We start from the raw sequence: 25,325 nt of genomic DNA, 5'->3' as shown, positions 1-25,325 counted from the left end.
CTACAGACTTTGTGCCAAAGTAGCATAGGATAGCTTTTAGTATTTTGAAAATGACATAATTTTGTATTTTATTTCCAGGAGCTGATAGAATGTCATCATTTGGTGACTTTATTGCGATATCTGATGTTTGTGATGTCACTACTGCTAAAATCATCTCCAGAGAGGTTAGTAAAAGATTTTGACCATTTCTTCAATAGTATTGTCAAATCTTTTTTTAAAATAAAATATTCAAAATCGTCTCCTAGAAATTTTGCTCAAAGAACACACACACACACACACACTCACACGCCATTTACAAATCAATGATATCTTTTGTCATTTAATATTTTTTAGTTACCAAAACCTGATTCCTGAATTGTTACAAAGTTAAGATTTATTCTAGAAATTAACAGGTACCTTGCAGAAGGGTAAATGTGTTTTCCAGAATTATCAAATTCATTAATCATTTCCAGTGTTAATAGTAATTTAAAAAACTTTAATAGGTTGTCTTTTCTTAGACTGAATGTTAACCATAGAACTATTTAATAAGTTAAATTTAAAATAACAGAGTGGCTCTTTATAGTAACCAAACACATATTTGAAGGACTAGTATCAGTCAAAAAGCACTTAATAAGCATGTTATGTACCAGACACTATGCTGAGTGCTGAGAAACAAAGAACCTTATAAAACACCTAAGACTATTAAGAGCTTCAAATTCCAAACAGCAGATGAGTTTATGTTTTATTTTGGAGGTGATAGGAGGCCATCGAAATTTAGAGAAAATGATCAGATCTACAATATAGAAAAAAAAATCGTTCTACCAGCTGAGTAGAGGAAGAAGTAGAATGGGGATAGACTTGAGAAAATTGACTAATTAGAAAGCTATTACTGCACAGTGCCTGGAACATACTGGGCACTTATTAAATGTTTATTAAATTTAATAATCCTTACAAGAGGGGATTAGGACCTGAATTTAGTGGTGACTGTGAATGGAGACATGGGCACATATGTAAGGGATGTTATGAAAGTAGAAACAACAAGGTCTGTCAGTGGATTGGATAGATGGGGTGAATGAAAGTAAGGAGTCAAAGATAACACTGGAATTTAAGCCTGGGTGACCGAGTAGTTCAGTATCACAGACTAATTCCTATAATTCCTATTGAGATGAAAAAATTGGCTTGCACAAAAGATCTGTTATAGGCCTCTTACATTCTCTCTCACAGAAGACCTAGAACAATTCTTAGGTCAGAGGGCTTCCGTTTTATAAAAAAACGAAGTTATGTCTGCCAGTTATTGGCTACAAAGGGGTAGGGCTACTAGAAACTGAAAAGTGAGAGCTAGAACACAGCTGAGGCAGCAAACAGATTTAGGTATCTCAAAAGTCCTTGGGCACTTCACTGAGTTACAGCCTAGTACATTAATGATCCAGCAACTACCATTAAAATAATTGATGTTTGTAAGAGTAGCCCCAACTTATGAAAAAGTTTAATTATCTTGTTCTTTCTTGATGCTTTATTGAAAGTGGCAGTTAGCTGGGTATGGTAGTACCCTCCTATAATTGCTGCTGCTGGGGAGGCCGAGGCTAGTAGATTATCTAGGTGTTCTAATCCATATTGGATTGAGTTGTTCAGGCATCTGCAGTAAGTCTAATACTGATATGGGTGGGGAGGACCATGCTGCCTAAAGAGGGGAGAAGCAACCTAGGTTGGAAATAGTCCTAATGCCAGTCAGTAGTGGGATAGTACTCAGGAGTGGCCCTTATACTTCTACCTCCCCCCCTTCCAAAGTGTCAGTTCTAAAGGCTTTTCTTTTTCATTAGGCTTGGCCTAGAACACTCAGTTGTTCTTTGAAGTATAGCTTATGGACAGACCTAGATCCTGCAAGTTTAGAATGATTTTTAGCAATATACTTAATACTTCAGTGAAACTGTGATCATATTTCCGTTAATACTTCTTCCACTGGTGCAGATATGTTAATCCATACCATCTTATCCTGAATGATTATTTTACATCCCCATCGATAAATGTTCCATATATGTCTACACTGCACACCTTGAGCTTTTATGCAACCCAGTGCAGCATTGAGTGTCTGTTTCTCCCCTTTTCTCTTTACCACCTACTTCCACTCCTCCTTCCCCCTACTTTCACTGCTCTTAAATGTCTTTAATGCTGTTTTTTTATACCATTTTTCTATGCAAGTCATCATTGGTAATGTCATCAATACATACTTAAACCTACCATGTATCTTTCCATTGATTGCCCCCCTCATGTTAATTTGTTGTCTTTGGTAGTAGGGAGCAGCTTGCAATCACTGAAAGCGCAGTGTTATGTCCCAAAAGTAGTAATGCCTAATCTTTTCCTCCTATTCAGTTCTTAGCCCAAGTTCCTGTCCAACTGCAGGAACTGTCCACCATAGCCATATAGAAGATGTTTTAACTCATTGAGCTATCCATTTAGTTTCATACTGAAATGTAGGCAATAAGTATTCTTCATCTACTTTGGTTTACCTGTGTGCATACCTTCTTTAGACAGACCTATAAAGATGGCCCTTTTAGTTATCTTGAGATGAATTCAACTAGGAAAATGTCATTCATGAACATTTGAATAATGAATGTCTATGAAGCATACTACTTGGATTTTTTACAGGATGTTCCTCATGACATTTATGAGCTACCTTTTGGTTAACCTTTGTCACTGTGTTTTGTCCCTTACTTGATCTTCCTATTCAGAGGATTGTAAATTATATTTTTGGTTGGGTTTTTTCCTTTGTTATCAACCACTGATGCATTAGGTTAGTAGTTCCCATCTTGGTAACTATTTTTTCTGTTTTTGGTGGTAATACTGACTAATAGTTTTCATTCTTTTTGGAATCTTTTCTTTTGAGACATTTTGAAAGTTGATTCTTGTGTACATTTAAAATTGTCACCTCCAGCATGGATTTTAATTTAATTTTATTGGACATTCTCAAAGCTATTAAAATGTAATAAGATTTTAGAATTAGAGTAGGAAAACTATTTTGAATTATTTTTTTTTTAAGCAATTGGGGTTAAGTAACTTGCTCAAGGTTACACGGCCAGGTGTTTCTGGTGGGTGCTAAGTGTCTGAGCCCGGATTCAATCCCACGTCATCCCGACTCTGGGGCCGGTGCTCTTACTCTCTGTGCTGCCTGGCTGCCCCTGAATTATTTCTAAGATGCTTACTAGAAAATAACATCTATGCCAAATTTTAATCAATTCAGATACACTAGTTTTTTTTTTTTTAAATAAGTATTACCTTGCATCTTTCTTGGAGGGTCGAATTTGGGCTTTCGTAGGAACTAAACAGAAATTAGCTGTTTAAGAAGTGGAACATTGGTTTTGGCTTTTATTGCTTTGAGGGATAAAGTTATTTGTCAACTTTTGTGATTAACACTTTGATGCTAATTTAGATTAGAGTGTATCAGGCTTTGTGTTTGGGAGGGTGCGGACGGGTGATGTGAAAGTCTTTTTAGAGTTTCTTCTTACTTGGTCTGTTTTATTAACTTCCTGTTTGTATTACCGGATATAGAGTGGAGAGGGTAGGGTATCAAATAGTTTAATTTGGAAAACTTGATGAAGTTCCCGGTATGTTCAGGGTTCCATGAATATCACTAAGAGTGTAAGTGAGAGACCAAAGTGTAAAGTCAAGTGGAGCCCCTGTGGCCTCCGTTCAATAAGTGTAAATGAGGTGACAGCACAAAAAAGGCCACTTTCTTTGGAGACTCAGTGGACTTCATGGATTTAACTGAGTTGGACTGGGACAGTAAAGGAGGATTTCAACAGTTTGCTTTGTGGAGAGGAGAGGTTCAGTGCTTAGCATATCACTTTGCACATAGGTGCTTAGTGAGTTTATTTTTCATACTGTTCATTCCTCTAGTAGTTTGAATTTATTGGGACAAGGGGGTATAAGACTTTGAACAATTTGAGGGGCAGCTAGGTGGCACAGCGAATAGAGCACTGGCCCTGGAGTCAGGAGGACATGAGTTCAAATCTGGCCTCAGAAACTTAACACAAAAACTAGCCGTGTGACCTTGGGCAAGTCAACCCTAATTGCCCTCCAAAAAGCAAAAAAAAAATTTGTAGTCTACTTTGTTTGGAATAGAGTTTATGATGGCGGGAGCATTGTGAAATAGGGCTGGAAGGATAGTTCAGAAACATTTGATAGAAGGTCCTTAGCGCTAGATTAAGGTCTTTATTTTATCCTATAGAGACAAGAGAGCAACTGAAGGAGTTCACAGGTCAGAAGATTAATTAACTGTGTGAAGGATGGATTTGAGAGTGGAGAAGGCTTTTATAGAAGTTTTAGCCAAGAAGTAATATGGATTGAACTAGGGTGGTGTCAGTGTACATTGAAAGGAGAGGACAGATCAAAATATATTCTGGTGTTAGGATCAGTCAGATTTGGTAACTGAGGGGAGATGGAGAGGAAAATCAGGCTTCAAGAGACAGTGTGGTCTAGTGCAAAGCAAACTGGACTTAGAGTCAGAGAACTTCAGTTTGAATTCTGGTTCTGCCAGGATTTACAGGCTTTGGAACTGTAGGCAAGTCACTTAATCTCTCTGGGCCTCAATTTCTCACCTTTAAAAATAAGGGAACTGGTTTAGATGATCTTAAGGTCCCTTCCATCTTTAAATTTACTGCACTCTGACTTGATGGATCAGTAGAGATACAGAAGTATTATGAGGCAAGGCAGGGGTTTTTTGAGGAGAGTAGTGTTGAGAAGAAGTGCTAATGAAACATTTCTAAGGATAAATGTCTAATTAGCAGTTGGAAACACAGAATAGGAGTTTAAATGAGTGATTGGTATAAGAATGAGCACTGGAACCAGAAAAGAGAGAATGAGGAAATGTTCAAATGAGAGAAATTGACTCTTGTACCAAAATGGTACAATTGCAGAAGACAGATGCAGGATAGACTTTTTTCCCTTATTTTAAGATTTAAAATTTGTCTGTATACAGATAGTAATTAAGAAGTCATATGGTAACTGAGGTGGTTTCCTCTTATTTTTCTAGGCAAGGTAATCCCCTTTTTTGTTCATTCACAGGTATCTGATGGTATTATTGCACCTGGATATGAAGAAGAAGCCTTGAAGATCCTCTCCAAAAAGAAAAATGGGAATTACTGTGTACTTCAGGTTAGTGCAGATAATGAGGTTTGGGGATGCTGACATGGTTTAGGGGTGCTGGGACCCCAAAGTGTCAGGGTAAAAGACAAAGTTACTTGGGATGAATTCACACACTCAAACCATCCTCTAGTCAAGTGGCAAAGTTTGTTGTGATACTGATAAAAGCAGGGTGAGGGTTTTGCAACCTTACAGGAGTGATTTTAAAGCTAATATGGAAAAAGGACAGTGAGAGGATGCCAAGTATGTTAATTAGGTGATGGGGAGGAGGGGTGAAATTAGGGAGAGGTGAGCATATGCAAATAGTCCAGGTGCTTTGAAAGAAGGCTCCTGTGAACTGTAGATGGGAAAATACAGGAAGTCTGCAAAGATAATTTTGTTGATACCAGACATTAAGGGAGAAAAGACAGCTTTTTTGGGGGGAGGGGTCAGCATCCTGTGTCTTGTACTGATAGCCTTTTATTCAAAGGAATTACAGGATCAACTCTGCCTGTGACAGGGGGGGTTCCAGAGGCATAGTCTTTGTCTTTTGGGGTCCAGGTCCCACCACCATCACAGACGTGTATTTTTTTTCTAAGCATATTTTGTTATTCTCTCCTTCCCCTCTCTCACTAAATTCCAATCTACTCCCTACACCCCCTTATGAATGAATTTTCCCATTATATCTATGTCCCTTGGGATATAAATTACTGTTTTCCCTTAAAAAAAAAAAACCCTATTGTCTTTTTATAGTTCTCTATCTACTTTTACTCACATGCAGACACATACCCCTCTTCCTCTTAGTTTTAATCCATCTGGGGGTTTTTATTCTGTTTAAGAATATTTTTAAAATTCTTAAATGTCCCCCAAAAAAGTCTTTCTATGAACACAGCAGAAAACAAAGGATTCTACATGAAACTATTTCATACTTCTTTTAAAATGTTACAGTGGCCTCTTTTTTGGACATTGTTAGTTCTAACCTCTCTTCCCTTATCCCCAATTAAAAATTAAGGATAAGGTGAAGAAAAGCTCTTGTAACAAATAAGCATTGTCAAGCAGAAGGAATCCACAGAGTGGCCACATCCCAAAATGAGTATCTCTTTCAGCTCATTATTACTGTCATCTCTCAGGGAGTGGGCAACTTACTTCATCATAGGTCCCCTGAAGACATTTTTGGTCATTGCATTGATTAGAATTCTTAAGTCTTGAAAAGTTATTTTTTCTTGATAATATTAAAGTCTTTGTATAATTTGTTCTGATTCTACTTATTTCACTTTTTGTCAGTTCATACTAGCCAGGATTTTCTGAAAAATCTTCTTTGTAGTATTCCAAAGTTTGTTTAACCATTTCCCAGTAATCTAAAGAGGCAATATATATATTAGATTCTAATTCTTTGGTTTTCCCCTCACTTTTTCCATTTCAGTCCCCTCTTCAGAATCAGGAAGTACATTTTGTTTATGACTATTTTTTCTCTCTGGTATTATATTCCCCCATACCAATCTCATCTTATTCCTCAGTTATTTCCCTACTGAATTTGATGTATTTTATACACATACAGTATGTATGTTCTGTGTCTTTGTCCATTTCATTTTTAATTTATTTTTTTTCCAAATGCTTTATTAACTTCTGTGATTTACATCATTCATTTCCACCAGATTTTGAATTACAAAAATTCTCCCCATTTTCCCCTACCCATTGCCCCAAAATAGCAGTCACACAGGATATCCCCTCTTCCAATCTGCTCTCTCCCATATTTTCTTCCATACCCCTTTTGACTTTTCCAGTGGATCTCTATGCCCCAGTGCCTGTATATCTTATTTCCCAATTACATGTAAAATAGTATTAATAATAGTGTGTGTATGTGTATATATATGTATTTGAATATCTGATTTTAAAACTTTGAATTCCACATTCATTCCCTTCCTCCCTTGTCACCCCCGCTTACTGGAAAGATAAGCAGTTCAGTATAGGTTGTACATGTGTGGCTAATGCAAAACAATATCATAGTAGATATATTGTAAAAGACTGACTCTATTTCCCTCCCTCCTATCCCACCTCCCACTTGTTCTTTTCTCTGCTTTGATCCCATCCTTTTCCAAAGTGGATGCTTCCAACTTCCCTCCCCCTTAGCCTGCCCTCCCTTCCATCATTCCCCCTCTCATCCCCTTTCCCCCCTACTCTCTTGGAAGGTGAGATACCCTATTTGTGTGTATTTCATTCCCTCCTCGAGCCAAATTCAATGGGAGTAAGGTTGACCCATTCCCTTTTGCCTTCCTATTCTTCCCCTCCATTGTAATCATTTTCCCTTGCCTCTTCTATATGAGATGGTTTACCCCATTCTGTCTCTCCCCATCTCCTCTCATTATATTCCTCTCTCACCTCTTAAATTCACCTTTCAAGTATCATCCCTTCCTGTTAAATTGGTCCTGTGCCCTCTATCTATGTATACCTGTAAAATATACACACATTCACATATATATTCATATGCCCATATACCCTCATATATAGACATATATATTTCTATTCCCTTCAACTACTGAGAAAAGTTTCATCAGTTACAATTATCATTTTTCCATGTAGGAATATTAATAGTTCCATTTTGATAAGTTCCTTATGATTTCTTTTCCCTGTTTACCTTCTCATGCTTCTCTTGCTTCTTGTATCTGAATGTCAAATTTTCTATTCAACTCTGGTTTTTTCAGCAAGAATGATTGAAAGTCCTCTATTCCACTGAATGACCATATTTTCCCCTGAAATATGATACTCAATTTTGCTGGGTAGGTGACTCTTGGTTTTAATCCTAGCTCCTTTGACCTCCGGAATATCATATTCCAAGCCCTCCAATTCCTCAGTGTAGAAACTTCCAGATCTTGGGTTATCCTGATTGTGTTTCCACAATATTCAAATTGTTTCTTCCTAGCTGCTTGTAATATTCTCTCCTTAATCTGGAAATTCCGGAACCTGGCTATAATATTTCTAGGAGTTTTCTTTTTGGTATCTTTTTCAGGAGGTGGTCGGTGGATTCTTTCAACCTCTATTTTGCCCTCTGGCACTAAAACATCAGGGCAGTTTTCTTTGAGAACTTCCTGGAGGATGATTTCTAGGTTCTTACTTTGATCATGGCTTTCAGGCAGTCCAATAATTTTTAAATTATCTCTCCTGGATCTATTTTCCAGGTCAGTGGTTTTTCCCATGAGATATTTCACATTGCCTTCTATTCTTTCATTTGTTTGGATCTGTTTAACAGCATCTTGATTTCTCATAAAGTCATTAGCTTCTATTTGCTCCAATCTGATTCTGAAGCAATGATTCTCCTCATTGAGCTTTTGAGATTCTTTTTCCATCTGGCAAATTCGGCTTTTTAAGGCATTCTCCTCATTGCCTTTTTGAGCCTCCTTTGCCATTTGAGTCAGTCTGTTTTTTAAGGTATTATTTTCCTCAGTCAGGCTGTTGACTCTCATTTCATAATTTTCTTGCATTGTTCTCATTTCTCTTCCCAATTTTTCCTCCACTTCTCTTATCTGGTTCTTAAGGTCTTCTATGGCCTATAACCAGCTCATTTTTTCCTTTGAAGCTTTTGGTGCAGGAGTTCTGACTTCACTGTCTTCCTCCTGTTCCATGCTTTGCTCCTTTTTGTCCCCAAAATAGGAGTCTAATGTTGGAATCTTCTGTCTGCTTTGTTTCCTTTGCCTGGTCATGTCGCCCCTCAGTCACTTGACCCCTGGGCTTTTTGCCACAGTAGGACTGTGCCACCAGACAGGGGAGATTTCGTCCCAAATGCTGGCGTTTTCTCAGCTGCCGGAGGTATTAGATGGGTGCCCTCTCTGAGGTCTCCACACGCTCTGGCAAGCTGGACACACACCCCAGGACTTCCACCCTAGACTGCAATTCAGATCCAAGAGGTTAAAGCAAGAGTGATTACCCCTCAGACTGGTGCTTGGTCCCCCTACATTCTGCAGGCCAGGAGCTGAAGCTGCCACTTGTCGCTGGTTGGCTGTGCTGGCGTCTCAGGGGCTTCTTGCCCCAGGGGCAAAAGCCGAAGCACTCCCACTTACTGGGACCCAAAGTCTAGACTGCACTGACCTCTCACTTTGTCCTTTGCATCTATGTGTTGATAAATCTGGAAAGGCTACAGCTGCTGCTGATCTGGAGTCCCTCTGGCCAGTGGCTGGTCAGGCCCGCCCTTGGGCTAAAGCCTCAGTGTGGGACTGGGCTCAGCTGCGCTGGCCATGCGGGGCTGTACTCAGCGGGAGGTTATCTTCTCTGTCATTTTGTGGGTCCTGCAGCTTCAAAGTTTGTTTAGGGTCCCCTTTTTACATGGATTGGGGAAGGTGGAAGCTGGAGCAGCAGGGAGGTCCTGCTTCTACTCGGCCATCTTGACTCCACCCCTGTCTTTGTCCATTTCAGATAAGCTCTTTATCTGATGTTCATTCCTCTATCCCTTTGTATGTACTACTCAGTAACCCCAGTTAAGAAAAATAGCAAATCCATCCTTTCTTTCTCCTTTCTGCACTAGTGTATTCCTTTTACCCTTCCTTCTTTTTCCTTCTTCATATCCTTGGAACAGAACCATTCCATTTCTAGAACCTTTGTTTTTCTTATTTAATTCCTTCAGTACCCTTTGAAGATATTGAGGTTCTGAAGGGATACTTGTTTCTTCTTCCTCTCTTAGAATATTAGCAATATATCATCATCTAGCTCCTTCCAGTGGTGGAAAGAAATTGACCTTTCTCTTGACCCTTGTGTTTATATTTAATTGTTCCTAATTATTAGCTTTAACCTTTTCATCAGAAGTACTTGCAAATCCTGTTTTCCATTAAAAGTTCTTTTTTCCCTGTCAAGCTAAAAAAACAAGTTCACAGTAAGAAAAATGAGGAAATGCTAGAAGAATTAAATTTTGCATCCCAAATTGTTAAGGCACAGATAACTAGTCATCACCAATTGTTTACTAGACATTTTGTGCTATTAAAAGGAAAGCAATTTGGTTTACTTTTTATGTCATTATCTAATTTTGGCTACTGACTAGTCTTCCCTGTTCACTTTCTCTTACAGTTACATATTTTCGGTTTTCTTCTAATTCTTGGCAAACAGAGATGTCTGCTGGGTATTGTGTTTATCTTTTCCATTACAAGTCTTAAAAGACATAAAATTTGAAGAAACACAAAATGCATTAACATTGTTTTAAGTAGTAGGGCCCAACCATTTTGTGTTATACCCCTACTGAAATGGCTTGACAATTTTCCCATTATGATAGGTATGCTAGAAATTTTACATTATTGAATTTATCCTAAGAATTGTTTTGAGACCCATATATTTCTTTTACTTCAATAAAATCATAAAAGGAGAAAATTGTAAATTTTTATTGTTTTTAGATGGACCCATGTTACAAACCAGATGAGGATGAAATTCGAACTGTTTTTGGATTACATCTAAGTCAGAAGAGGAATAACGGTGTTGTTGACAAGTCATTATTTAGCAATATTGTTACGAAGCATAAAGATGTAAGTTTAAAGTATAATTTATTTCAGTTGTATTAACATTTTATCACAGATATTAAAGGATTGACTGGTATGAATGTTTTTTAAACAAAAGGCAACCTCTAGTCTACAAAAAACAAGTGTTTCAAAGGGTCAGTTATTTGTGTCTGAAAAAAAGCATTTTCTTGGTTTTTGTGTTCCATATGTGGTAATTTAGTTCTCAGGCCACTCTAGAAACTTGAAGCACACTACAGAATCTAACCTCTGTAGCAGTGTTTTCATTAGAAAAAGTAACTTAGTGTTCCAGCTTTAAGAATGCAGGAACCTATCTGTCCCTCAGTAGCCATCTATACCATGGGAACAGGAGCTTCTTCAGTTCCAAGCCATTAAAGGTAGTTTCTTGTAGCTTTGAACCATAGGTAGTGGTGGTAAGACACAGCAATCAGATGGAGACTTTAGATGTAAGGCACCTTCTGGAATAAAACTCTTAGGGGCAGATTTCAGACTGGCCAACTCCCTAAATTTATTTTTTTATACAGGTCCCAAGTGTTGGCCCACTAACAAATATCTCCCCCAGAAGCTGTTTGTCATAGGTTTTAGAGTGCTTTAGTAACAAAGGAGAGAACCAACTTGGAATTTTTCCACCCCTTTTCTCTTTTCATTTAAAGTGTAAAGGGGAAATTATTTTGAGCTTTGCTTTAATTTGTTGCTCTTGTCTACACAAAAACATTTCATTCAGAAATGGGTCCTATATTTTTTGTGATGTTATTCAGTGTTTGCTGTGTCCCTGGCTTTACAAGTGTGAAGAATATATTCATGGTAAGGATGCAGGAGTGACCTGAGAATCATCTGAGAAACCTCTTTGACTTTTTAATCCTGAACTATATTTTTTGTAGTCCTAACTCTATGCCTTCCATCAGATATGAATCCATTAAGTATATTTTGTTAAAGTCTTAGTAGAATTTCTCATACTCATCCTTTGAAATACTTGTTTTTTAGTGTTTTTTTTTTCTGTTTTTGCTCATCAAGGGGCATCTAAGTGGTACAGTAGATAAAGTGCTGATTTGGAGTCAGGAAGATATGAGGTCAGATTCTTCAGACACTGGCCAGGTTATTTAACCTCTCCTTTGGCTCATCTGTAAAAGGGGAATAATACTAGCATCTGCCTTATTGGCCTGTGAAGTTAAATGAGAACATCTGTAAAGTGTTTTGTAAACTTTGAATCACTATATGAATGCTATTTTAAATTATTATTATTACTGTCATTATAAACACTAAAAGACAAGTGACCAAATATACCTCAAATTTTTCTCCTTATGTCTTCTAATTTCATTTATTGCTAGAATGTCATTGTTGATACTTTTAGTTTCTTCAAAAGTATGTCATTTCAATCACTTAACGTTCTTTTATCTAGCTTCTATTGTGTGCCAAGTACTTTTTGTGCTAGGGCTGCAAATGTAAGTAATATGAATGAATTTATCATTGGTCAAAAATTACACATTTAGAGGATCAAAGTTAAATTTATGTTTATTCTTCTTCCACCATCATTACCAAAAAATCAAGTACTTTTACTTTTCTTTGTAATTCCTATGTATAATACAAAAGGCAGCTTAACAAGGCCAACACGATTCTAGTCCATAGTCTAGATGATAATGCCATAACATTTTCAGGCATAATTGAATAAAAAATTTTGCAATGTACAGAGTTTTCATGGTGTCCATTTTGAGTTATAGATGGTCTTATTTCCACTAATGTGGGATAAGGAAAAGCCAAGTCTTTGCTTTTTTGTTGACTTTCTAGGGAACTTGACAACTCCCTGAAATTGTTTATGATTCAGTTTTTGTGAAATGAAATGCAGCTAAACCTCTTTGACATGATGATAAAGGTTCTCTGAAATGCTTCTGTGAGTCTGTGATAAAGATTTTCATTACACTGATGATCATTTTTTAAATTGGAGCCAGATTGGTGGTGTGTCTTCCCTTCTCCTCTCCAGCACCTCTGGTACTTTGACCCTGGTTGAGAAAAGGTGTGAACTCTCTGAGGTGGGATGCCGTAAAATGTCAAGAAGAGTTTGGGGTGTAAATAATGAAGAAATATGCGTAATGTGATGTCATATAGGAGATCACAGCATGACATAGGTTGTGAATGCTTCAAGGTTTGCAGACAAGTTCTCTATATTAAGCCACATTTATTAGGTTCCAAAAACAATATATTAAGCCAGGTATTTATTTTTTCAGATCAATTAAAGTAGTTCATTGATACCTGAATTAGATAATAGCTTGCTACAAATAATCTAATAGCATTCTAATTCTTCAACAGCAAAAAAAACAAATTAGTGTGTACCATTGACTTCATTTACTTTTATTTGTCACATTAAAGGAATAAGACACAAAGAAGAGCTTTAATGCATTTATGAAGTATAAAATTGTAATTTTTTTTTTCAGTTGCCTGAATTTGCTGTCAGGGACCTCATTGTAGCTACGATTGCTGTCAAGTACACTCAGTCCAATTCAGTGTGCTATGCTAAGAATGGTCAGGTAATTTGCTTAAAGAATGGCATATATATGTTTGCTACTGTATCAGCTCTTTTGGGGGGTCATTGTATAAAAGTCAGCTTTCTTCCTAACTAGACAAGACATTTTGTACCTTGTTTTTACCTAGCTATCAGTGTTTGTTTATTTTATCTTTTAAGTAAGTTCCAGTCTGTCAACTTGCCTTGTCCTTATAATGGAGGTTACCAGTCCATTACCACAAATAGTTCAGTGATCACTGTGAAACTTCAGGCTCAGTGTATTTGGGATTGCATTTGGATGTTTAGACATAGATTTCATTCATTCATTAAGCACAACCTTCTTAAATTTTCAAAAGTAGAATCTTTTTGTGTACCACAAACGTGGGGAAAGGTATTGAAATCCCAGAAGCTCTTTGCTTCCTTAGTATTTTAATGCCCAAATCCATGAAAATAGTGGCACCTTTACATACTTATATTTTCCTCTCACAGTATTATAGCTAGCCTTCAATGTATTGTAATTCTTACTTGCCTATGAAGTATCTCAGAGATGTCACGATTTGAAGAGTTGAGACATGGTAGATAGATAGCTGCTTAGTTTGCAATTAGAGACTTTTAAATATTATTTTAATTGTACATGGTTTTTAAAACAGAATAGTCTACTGTCTGTGGCATGTAATCATTTGTTTTGTGACAATTCCTGTGTTACAGTGAAGACTTGAAGCCTCTAGTTGATACTAATACTGGGATAGTTTGGAAACATGGCAGTTTTCTCACTTTGTTCAGAGAATGAAAAATGCATTGTCAGAATTCTCCTGGCCTATGTGTGCAGTATTCATGTGCATACATGTGTGTGTAAATAAACTGAGTTTTAAAAATTGAATTAGCTAGGGAAACCATGGTCTTTATCTTCATAAAACATGAGGAAAATTAATTTTTTCCTAATTTTGAATTGAACATAGTCATGGAATTAATCACTTAACTCTAAAAGTCTTTCATTTAATTAAGGGACATGCTGCTACATTTTGTTTGATTGTGTGTTGAAGGTGAAAACGAATGAGATGCCAAGTGATTCTATTATTTTGCTGTTTTCCCAGTCTATGGTTTTAACATCTGTTGCTCAATAGCTTACTTGGAAAATATGACGTTTTGCTGTTCTCAGTGCTGAAGTTAATAAATCTGAGTGATAAATACTTCTTTAAAAAATTTGTTAAGTAGTAAATAATGAGGAAAAATTTATTTTTGTGACTTGGTCTTCAGACTAATTCATCAGTTTGAATCCAATCTTTATAATTTATCTCTATGTCTGTATTTGATGTATTTCTAGTTTGTATGGTGTTAAAATTACTTTGAAAATTATTTGGAGGGGCGGCTAGGTGGTATAGTGAATAGAGCACTGGCCCTGTAATCAGAAGGACCTGAGTTCAAATCCAACCTCAAACACTTCACACACACACACACACACACACACACACACACACACACACACAACTAGCCGTGTGATGTTGGGCAAGTCACTTAACCCAGTTGCCCTCCAAAAAGAAAAAAATAAGAAAATTATTTGGATATAAGGATACAAAAGAAAATTCACTGTTTTGTGAAGAAATGTCGATCATTTTAACCAACTTATGTATTTCAGGTCATTGGTATAGGAGCAGGTCAGCAATCCAGAATACACTGTACACGTCTTGCTGGAGAGAAGGCAAACAATTGGTGGCTTAGACATCACCCTCGGGTACTTTCAATGAAATTTAAAGCTGGAACAAAGAGAGCAGAAATCTCTAATGCTATTGATCAATACGTGACTGGCACAATTGGTGAGGTATGTACAGGGCATTTCTCCATGGGATTCTTTGCCATGTTTCTAGATACTGTTTGGCATAAACAAATGGGTGGGACGGTAGATAGAGGTTAGAAAGACGAGAGTTCAAATATTGCTTCAGATACTTACTGTCTTGGCAAGTCAGTTAACTATTTGCCTCAGTTTCCTCATCTGTAAAATGAACTGAAGAAGTAATGGCAAACCACTTAATTGTCTCTGCCAAGAAAACCCTAAGTGGGGTCGTGAAGAGTCAGACATGACTGAAAAACAACGAAAACAAATGGATAGAAAAGTGAAGAGGAAAGAAGCGCTTTATCACTATGTTCTTGTCGTGTTTTCACATTTTTTTCCCTCTTCATGGATTACTCACAAGGAAGTACACCTAATAATTAGTAATAATTATGAGACTACTATTTTTTCTTGCCTTCTTGGTCTTAACCAGGAATTGATTGTGTTATAGGGATATTGTGTTAAATTAGGTAAAGTAATATAGATTTCATTATAGTGTTTAGTTTCACCCTGTTTTCCAATGAAATCTACTACTACTAAAGTAGTCATGAGATCCTGTGATTTACATTTCAACTACTAGAATGTCTTCTGCCCTTCCAAAATGTTAGTCATTGAAATGCCAAATGAACACAGAAAAAGAAAGGAAGCAAATGTTGATATGATGTAGGCACTTGGTGGCTTCCTGAATAATTCATGTAGAGTTGTACTCTTGAACTCAACATTTCTCTCTCCTCTATTTCTGTTTAATAAGGACAATTTGCATAACTCTCATTACATGAGGTTAGACCACGATGATGCCCTTTTGTCATGCATTATATAGCTCACTACAACTGCTGATGAAAATCTTTGAAATTGAATTTTTTTTTTAACTTTAGGCATTTTGCTTGTCATTTGAATTTGCACATAGCAACCCCAATTGATCAAATTCCTGGTAGCTTACTTACCTTTCTTCTGTGTCAGAGCCTATAGCTTAGTTAATAATATGTTTTTTTAAGTTGAAAACCATTATCCAAAACATGAACTTTTATTAAGTAAAAATATTATAAATCACAATATGATTTGTCTTGAAGCTGTAAAGAAACTGATACATAAGTATAGTTCATGAAAATGAATTGTAATTAGAATTCTTCTTATCAGTTCTGATAACCCTTGAAAATTCTTTATAGTATTAAATTCTTATTTGTGTACCTACAGTACGTCTCTATCACAAGCAGAGATTAAAGGATAAAACTTGTGAGTAATATGTGCATTAGAAATGAAGTAGTTAGGACTATATTTGATAATGACCTGGAATTCCATTATTAAATGAATACTTTTTCCACATAAAAACTTGATAACATCAGATAAGAAGACTTTAGAACATAAAAATTGGGTTATGAAAAAAAGTGTTCTTGTTCCTCTTAGGAATGAAGCAGGATGGCATTGTAGATAGAGGACTGGCTGACTTTTAGGAAGACCTACCTAAATCCACATCCTGCCTGTGATACTGGGAGAGTCTCAAATTCTCATTTCTGCAATTTAGAATGAGAGTGAAAATTGTTAGATAAACATCTAATTTTTTTTTCTTTTTGTAGGATGATGATTTGGTCAAATGGGAAGCAATGTTTGAGGAAGTTCCCAAACTTTTAACTGAAGTAGAAAAGAAGGAATGGATTGATTCATTGAAACAAGTATCTCTCAGCTCCGATGCCTTTTTCCCTTTTAGGGATAATGTAGATAGGGCTAAGAGGGTAAGTTTGGTGGATGAGGGAACATTTTCAGAATGTAGGTATTATCTAAAATTACTGTGGTTTTCTTAACTTACATGTATAGGTGACTTTTTTGATTGAATTGGTTAACAATTTATAATTATAGGGTTTTGTTGTAGGGTCAATGACTAGTCTGAATTATTTGAGAAAATTCAGTTGATTTCTTGTAACAATTTTTTTTTAAATCTTTTAGAGTGGTGTAGAGTTCATCGTGGCTCCTTCAGGTTCAGCTGCTGACCAGATTGTGATTGAGGCCTGTGATGAGCTTGGAATAATACTCATTCATACAAACCTTAGACTGTTTCATCATTGATTGTGTTACATACTTCTATGGATTATTTAAAATAGCAAAAAATATATCATGAATAATTGTGGACAATAATCATAATGTATGAAAATTTTTAATGTGTATCTTTTAAAAAGACACTTTAATGCTTTATCATTCTTTGGTTTTTGAAACTTTGAAAAGATTAAGAATGTTTTATCAAAGAAATTAAATGATGGGAGTAAGTTTCATACATATAGTTTCATCTTTGAGGATTGAGCAGCTGCTGTATATGATCTCTACTATACTTCTTTATGTAAGAATACATCCCAACTATTCAGAAAACCATCTAAGTATGCTTATCTGAACATAGCCAAGGAGTAAACAAAAAGGACTGAGCAGCAAAAACATGTTACAAAACTGTATTTTTCCTTCAAACCCTCACTCAGAATTTAATCTTTATATAGAAACAGATTATATGTTTGTGTGTATAAATACTAACAGATCTAATATCTAATAGATTTGGGTCATTAGCTCCCAAAAGCAAATTAAAATCAACTGTAGAGAGGTGGGTCAGCTTCCCATTTCAAAGGAAAATGGACATTTTTGTAGTCAGTTTCCATTCATTAAAATACCAGTAATAATCTCTGCATCCCCTCACCCCCCCTTTTTTTTTAAGAAAGAGAAAAATATTGCTTAAGCTTACCGTTTGACAGAGCAGCCACAAGTATTAAACTGAAAACTTTCCCTGGAGAGTGATTATATATTCACTCCAAAATAAAGTCAAAGCAGTGGTGGCAAAAGAGAGAGAAGATAGTTATGTGTTAAAACTGGGCCTCCTTACATAGTCCCGGTGCTTCTCCAGGCTCATACTGGCCTTGCCTTGTAATAGTTTCCTCCCAGGTTAACCCTTTCGGATCCTCTGCCTAGACTTTGTGCTGAGATAGACCTACAAATGGATGATAACAATAAGATGTTTGTGTTTTTATGTTTATTTGTAACCTTAAATTTATTAGTGGTTTATATTTACACATAGTTTACTTAAAGTGAACCTCAGGTGTATAGGCAAAAAGATGACAACCTGAGTTTTTCACAAAAATAGTGATGTAATTTTTTAGTTTAGTATTTTTTTTTTAATGTAGACCTTCGATTTCATTGTTGTAGAAAACTCCCTTTGAAGATTAGTGAGAAAATTCTGTGCAGTATGTGCAATTGTCCTGCAACTTTAGAGTGTTAGAACATTACTGAGATACTGAAAAACAAGTGACTTTACCCAGTTTGTTAGAAGTGGGACTTGAATCGCTGTCTATAACTTAGAAGCCCTCTCACCATCTGCAGGGCCAGGATGCATTTAATAAATGCACGGCCCTGGGATCAGGAGAACTCGAGGTCAGATGTGACCTTGGACACAACACTAGCTGTGTGACCTTGGGCAAATCACTTAACCCCAATTGCCATGCCTTCCCCCCCTGCAAAAAAAAAAAAAAAAATATATATATATATATATATATATATATATATATATATATATATATAACTTCATTGGTGTGAAGAAAAGCCTCAGGTTCTCCTGAAGTGGGTATCTTTTTTCAGATTGATTCAGCTCAAACATACGTTAGGTTGAACTATTTTACTACACCCTGGAACATCCTCAACAGTTAAGTGTATCATCTACCTTCAATTTGTGTATTGTATTTCTAGTTTCCAAACATCAACATAGTGAAATTTGTGAATACCCCACATAAACCATTCTTTAGACTGATCCTTACAGCAAGAATTTGGACTTAACCTTATAGAGGTAAAATTAGTAGTCTTCTGATGAGTTTTATTTTTACTTCTGTGCATATTGTTTCACATTTTTAAGTTTTGCTGCTTTAATTCCCTTATCCTTGAGTTTCCTTTCAATTTTTTATGGTATGATTTGTGAACTTTGAATGGAATGAAATACTCCCGAGTATGTGTGATGTGTTGTGATGTGTTGGGCCATACCTAGTTTCTGTCAAACTGCAAATGGGTTTTTGTTTTATCCTGGGGACAGTAGCAAAGTGTTAGAGCTTGTGCAGGAGAGTCAGGCCTCTTCTAGGAATATCAATTTGGCAGCTATGTGAAGAATGAATTGAAGAGGGGAAAGACAATGCAGAGAAACAAAGCTGCTGGTGTAGTCAAGGCAAGGGGTCATAAAGGCCTTCACCCTACTATGACAAGGGGTATCCATGTGAATTGGAGAATAGGGGATGGATGCAAGTGATTTTAAATTTTTTGAGTAGGGAAGGCAAAGCAATAAGGTTAAAGTGACTTGCCTAAGGTCACACAGTGTGTCAAGTGTCTGAGGTTGGATTTGAACTTGGGTCCTCTTTACTCCAGGGCTGGTCCTTTTCACTGCACCACCTAATTGCGATGTAAGTGATTTTATGGAAGTAGAATTGCCATCTGATAGGGCTTAGCTTGGCAAAGGGATGAGTGAGTGAAGGCTGGAAAAGGACTCCTAAATTGTAAATCTTGGCTAAAGGAATGGTGGTACTTTCACCATAGAGAGGGAAGTAAGATAAAATGAATTTAAGAAGTAAGAAAATGACTAATTTTGGGAACACTGTCATGCACATTAGACATCAAAGTGATCGTGTCAAGCAGTTGTAGATTGAGACTACAGCTTGGCAAAGAGATCACTGAATAGGTAGATTTGGGAGTCATAGAAATGGTAGTTGAATCTATGGAAATAGGTGAGATCACCAAGAATGTAGAGAGAAGAGGGGTGAGCCAAAGATAGCAGCACTGGGGTATAGACATGCAGTGGGACTGGAGCACAATTATGATCTTTCAAAGGTAGCGGAATAAACAGCTAGATGGGGAAAAACCCAGGAAAGAATATGGTGATAACAGGGGAGAACGTCTAGAAAGTGGTAAATGTCAAAAACGGCAGAGAGGTCATAAAGGATGAAGATGTGGAAAAGACCACTGAATTTAGCAATGGGCAAATCACTGGTGACATTGCAGAGGGAGCCAGGTTGCAAAGGAGATTTAGTTGATAATTGAACATGGGTTAAATGTAAAGTAGCAATTATGAAATGAGTACTAATAGCTGGACCTCAGGAGAGGCTTCCCAAAGGGTTTCACACCTGTACTGATTTTTGAAAAGGGACAAAGAAAGAAGGGAAGGTGTTTCACACATGGCCCAGGGACAACCTGTGCCAAACTTGCTGGAGGGAATAGAATGTCTGCAGGATGAGGAATGATGAAACACCTGGAAAGGTAAGTGGGAATCATGTGGGAAATTTATAAATATACTGGGTTCGTTTCATACTATGGGCAGCTACTGAAGATTTCTAATTAGAGGAGACCTATTCTTTGATACCTGTTTTGGTTGCTCTATGAATAAGGACCTGGAGAGCAGTTAGGAGGCCTTTGCAAGGAGATAAGTGATGAGAAATGGCTATACTAATAAGAAGGTAAAAATTTATATACCTCTGAAAGGCTTGCAAAGCACTTTAAAAATATTTGGTCCTTAAAATAACCTTAGGGATTGGGTACTATTATTCCTATTTTACAGATGAGGAAAATAAGGCAAAGAGGATAAATAACCTATTAAGGATCAGGCGGCTAGTAAGAAGGGGAGTGATTCAAAGTGTGTCGACGTAGAATTGATAAGACATGGCAACTGATTGGATACTCGTTAAGTCAAGAATTACTGGAGTTACAAACTTGGATAACTTGGAGGATAGTGGTGCCTTTAGCAGAAAAAAATACTGAAAGGATGGGTTTTAGAGAAAATATGATTTCATTTGTGCCATTGTTTGGAGGATTTGGGAGTTAACTTTTTTTTTTTTTTTTTTGCCTTTTGGAGGGCAATTGGGGTTAAGTAACTTGCCCAAGGTTACACAGCTAGTTTTTTTGTGTGGATGTTAAGTGTCTGAGGCTGGAACTGAACTCTACCTCCTGACTCCAGGGCCTGCGCTTTACTCACTGCGCCACCTAGCCGCCTGGGAGTTAACTTCTTAAATGTGATCATTGAGCCTAACAGATCTGATGAAACATGAGGGTCTAAGGACAGACATTTAGAGGGTGGTAGATGGATGACGAGGACAGCCAGGCGGTGCAGTGTATAGAGCACTGGATTTGAAATCAGGAAGACTCATCTTCATGACTTTGAATCTAGCTCAGATGTTGCCAGTGTGACCATGGGGGAGTCACTTAACCCCTTTTGCTTCAGTTTCCTCAGTTCAGCAAAGTGAGCTGGAGAAGGAAATGGCAAATCACTACAGTTTCTTTGCCAAGAAAACCCCAAATGGGATCATGAAGAGTTGGATACGACTGAGACAACAACAGATAAAGGATAACCCAACATAGAAAACTAAGGAAGAGCTGTCACATAGGAGAACCAAGACAGAGAACTGACCCCAAAATTAAGGGAGACAACTATTCAGTAGAGGTTGACATGAGCTGCAGATAGATCACCTAGAATAGGGATTGAGAAAAGGCTAGTGGATCTGGCAGTTCAGAAATCACTTCCCATGGATTAAATTATCATTTTTATGCAGATAATTCCCAAATCAGCATATTCAATCTTCCTTTATCTCCTGAGCTCCAGTCCCACATCATAAAATGACTATTAAAAATTTTGACCTGGATGTTGCATGGACATTGCAAACTCAAAATGTCAATCACCCAATTTCATCTCTTCCTAAATCCTATCTCCTAAGCTTCTCTATTATTATTCAAGGGCTTGCTCAACTTCCGTTTATTCAGGTTCACAATTTCAGTTTAAGTAACCCTGATTTCTAAATCCCATCCTAATATGTCACCAAAGTTGGTCATTTATATCTTCATAACATCTTTCATATGTTCCCTTTTCTTCACTCATCCAGGTTTACTCACCTCTTGTGTTGGCTATTGTATCATCGGCATTGGGGTCTGCCTCAAGCATCTCACTCACAACAACCCATCCACTCTCTGTACTACTGTTAAAGTGATTTTCCTAAAGTACAGGCTTGATCATGTCACCCTCTCCACCTCCCAATAAATTCTAGTGACTCCCTAATGCCTTTAGAAATAAATGTAAACACTTCATAACAGCCCCATCCTTTCTTCCTGGTCTTAACACATTACACCCTTCTGTGGATTCTGGTCTAGTCACACTGACCAAGTTGTCTTCCTCACTGTCTCTTTACCTTCGAACTGACTGGCTGTCCCCCTTGCATAGTATACTTACCTCTACTTCTGCCTCTTGGAATCTGACTTCCTTCAAGATTCAACTCAAATGTTACCTTCTTCAGGGTCTCCCCACCCCAAGCTATAGTGCTTTCCTTTCATCCTCTACTCCTCTTATTTAAAAATCATTAACCTATTTTCATAAGCATTTATTACTGTTAGCCCACTCCCCACTTCAGTTGAACAATAAAAAAAGAAAAATGTAACCCTCATAAATACACAGTCAAAACGAATTCTCAGGCCATGCCCAAATTGTTTATCTTACTCTATTTTAAGTCCATTTCAGTCAGAATGTGGGTAGCATATTTCATCTCAAGTCCTCTGGACTGGTGTTTAAAATTACATTAATTAAGTCTTTCAAAGTTGTTTTTCTTTATATTGGATTTGAATAAATTGTTTCCTTAGTTCTCACTTTATTCTTTATCAGTTCATAGAAGTCTTCCTAGAAACTTCATTTTCTTCTGACACAATAATATTCCCTGATATTCACATACAATAATTTGTATAACTTCTTCAAGAGGAAGTTTCCAGTTTGGGGCTTTCACAAAAAGAGTTGCTACAAATATTTTTGCCCGTGGGAGTCCTTGTCTTCTTTCTTTGGTCTTTTTTTGAGAATCAGTCTAGTGGTATAGCTGAATAATAGAATATGCACAGTTGAGCAGGATAGCTTCATAAATTTGCATTAGCACACCTGTTTTCCCACAATCCCTCCAACATTTGTCATTTTCCTCTTTTGTCCTCTTGGCTTCCCTTCTGCTTTGTACTCTATACTAACTTTGTATATATCTTGTACATACATGTGCATGTCAGTCAGGTATTTAAGTGCTTACTGTGTACCAGCACTGTGCTAAGCACTGGGGGTACAAAGAAAGGCCAAACAGAACCTCCACTCAAGGAGCTGACTTCTAATGGGAGAGAAAATATATGAGTAGATGTTGTTTGTCCTTTCTTTGGAAGAGGACCAATGACATCTTGGGATGATATCTTGACTTGCATGTGAGTTGGATTTGTTTTAAGAGGCAGAGTTGCACACAATCATCAGCTTCATTCTCTTTCAGAGTCATCAAAATCCAGTGGCAAGATAAGTCAGGACAACTGGCAATGGCCCACGATGTAGTGGATGACCTTGGAGTCTTCTATGACTAACCAAGCTCTAAGCTTACTTCAGCTGCCTTCATACCTCTTGGAGCAAATTATTCTCATCCATCCATTCCACCAGATTAAAATTTCACAAGCTTGGAGTAAACATCCCCCTAATTCACTGATGGGTCTTTGAGGCTTGTTGGTTACCCCCAACCTGGTTTAGTTCATTTGTCAAGATGGTTTACCAGAGTCCAGCTGTTGCACATGCTATAACTTCTTGGAGCCCCCAGTGAGAGTTGGGTGATAGGTAGGCACCAAAGGTCCATGAGAAGCTCTGAAAGGAGCTTGGAAAGTCCTCATACCAGAGGTGCTGCTCCTCCCTGAACACCCCATATGTTGTTCAAAGTGTTCATCATTCTCAAAGAGGATCGATCAGGAGGATGATGTCTTGACTTGCAAGTGAATTGGATTTAAGTAAGGCAGGACTGTGCAAAGTCTTCAGCCTCTCTCCTCTAGAGTCCCATAGCAAAACACAGAATGACTGGTGATAGCCCTCCGAGCAGTGGGAAACCCTGGCTTTTTTAAGCTAAGATCTTTCCCAGTTTTCTATTTGTTTGAGGCAACACCCATTCAGTGGTGTCAGGCTAGGTTAGAATTCTGGCAAAAGATGGTCTTGTTTGACTTCACAAAAGAATAAATCTGGGAGGGGAGACCCTGTAGAGTTTTCTCAATGGAATAGAAATAATTGCTATTTACACTCACTCTGAGCCATCAAAACCCAAACAATGAGTAAGTGAGGCTTCAACTGGGACCTATTATTGGCCAATCAGTGAGAACCAGAATTATCTAGATTTAAAGGTGAAGTCAAGTAGCTCCATTTGAATCTCAATGGGCTATATCAAAGTGTGGTTTATCAGAGCTGTATTTCAAGAAATCAGAAATGAAAACTACCTGAGACCAAAGAGTTAATTGTCCCAGGTGTTTTTTGGGGAGGAGGGGGGAGAGAAAGCAATGATAGAATAAATAAACCAGGAAGAAAAAAAAATCTAGCCCTCAAACCCCAAGATATGAAGCAATCAAAATTTGTATTCCTTTGTACAGAGCACCCACATGTAAGGGTATGACTCCCCATGTGGAAGAGGAGGAAATGAAGGAGAAGGAGAAGATAGGAGTATATAAAGGTAATCTGAAAACATCAGCAGTTATAGGATTGGGAAAACCCATAGCCATTTCTGTAGGTTTTGAAGGAAGCTAAGAAAGCTGAGGCAGAGATTAGGAGGGACAGCATTCCAGACAAGGGGAACTCCTGGTGTAAAGTTATGGAGATGGAAATAGAGTGTTGCTCATTGAGGGCAGTCAGGTCAGTGTATGTAGATTAAGGGTAGAGAAGGGCATAACGTGTAAGAAGTCTGGAAAGTAAGGAAGGGGTCAAGAGTTTTAAATGCCAAAGGACTTAATACATGATTCTGGGAGTATATGTATATGTGTATGTGTATTGGGAGAAAGAAAATGACCTCTGAGGGCTGAGTGGAAGACAGATCAGAGTGAAGAGAGACAAGGCAAGGAGCTGGGTCAGAGAGCTATTGCCCTGGTGCAGGGGTGAGGTGATAGGGCCTGAACTAGGGTGGTGGCTATGTGAGTAAATAAAAGGGCACATAAACCAGAGACACTATGAAGGTAGAAATGACAAGAACTAGCAGTGGATTGGATATAGGGGGTAACTTACAGTGAGGAGTTGAGGATGATTCTGAGTTTCCAAGCTGAGTTACTATGAAGATGGTGGTGCCTTCAATAATGTGAAATTTAGAAGATGTGAGAGTCTATGGAGAAGGATAATGAGTTCTACTTTGAACTTACTGAGTTCAATATGCCTATTACCATACAATTTGAGATATCTAAAAAGTAGTTGGTGATATGGGATTGGAACTCAGGAAAGAAATGAGAGCTGTAAATACTTATTTAAGAATCATCCATATACTGTGTTTCCCCGATAATAAGACCTATCCCGAAAATAAGCCCTCCCCTTACTGTGTAAGATTCCTCTAAAATAAGCCCTCCCCCAAAAATAAGCCCTATTGAGATTGCTACTGTAGTGGAGGTGATCCCCTGT

General features: G+C 37.4%; 1 protein-coding gene across 1 annotated transcript in view; it reads left to right on the top strand.

Moving 5' to 3' along the window:
* The window catches only part of ATIC (5-aminoimidazole-4-carboxamide ribonucleotide formyltransferase/IMP cyclohydrolase), a 33,234-nt gene extending 14,350 nt beyond the window's left edge, over window positions 1-18,884 (top strand). Inside the window, exons 10-16 of the mRNA XM_069075202.1 lie at window positions 79-164; window positions 5,041-5,130; window positions 10,470-10,598; window positions 13,019-13,111; window positions 14,723-14,905; window positions 16,489-16,644; window positions 16,856-18,884. Coding sequence (XP_068931303.1) covers window positions 79-164; window positions 5,041-5,130; window positions 10,470-10,598; window positions 13,019-13,111; window positions 14,723-14,905; window positions 16,489-16,644; window positions 16,856-16,975 — 857 coding nt within the window. The 3' untranslated portion in view covers window positions 16,976-18,884. The remainder of the gene's footprint in view (window positions 1-78; window positions 165-5,040; window positions 5,131-10,469; window positions 10,599-13,018; window positions 13,112-14,722; window positions 14,906-16,488; window positions 16,645-16,855) is intronic.
* Window positions 18,885-25,325: the final 6,441 nt, after the last annotated feature.

This window comes from Petaurus breviceps, unplaced genomic scaffold, assembly GCF_028583685.1.
Source record: "Petaurus breviceps papuanus isolate PSGF00001 unplaced genomic scaffold, PetGlider_PUasm1.0 90903, whole genome shotgun sequence".
NCBI lineage: Eukaryota > Metazoa > Chordata > Mammalia > Diprotodontia > Petauridae > Petaurus > Petaurus breviceps.
This window is presented reverse-complemented; position numbering and strand designations above follow the sequence as displayed.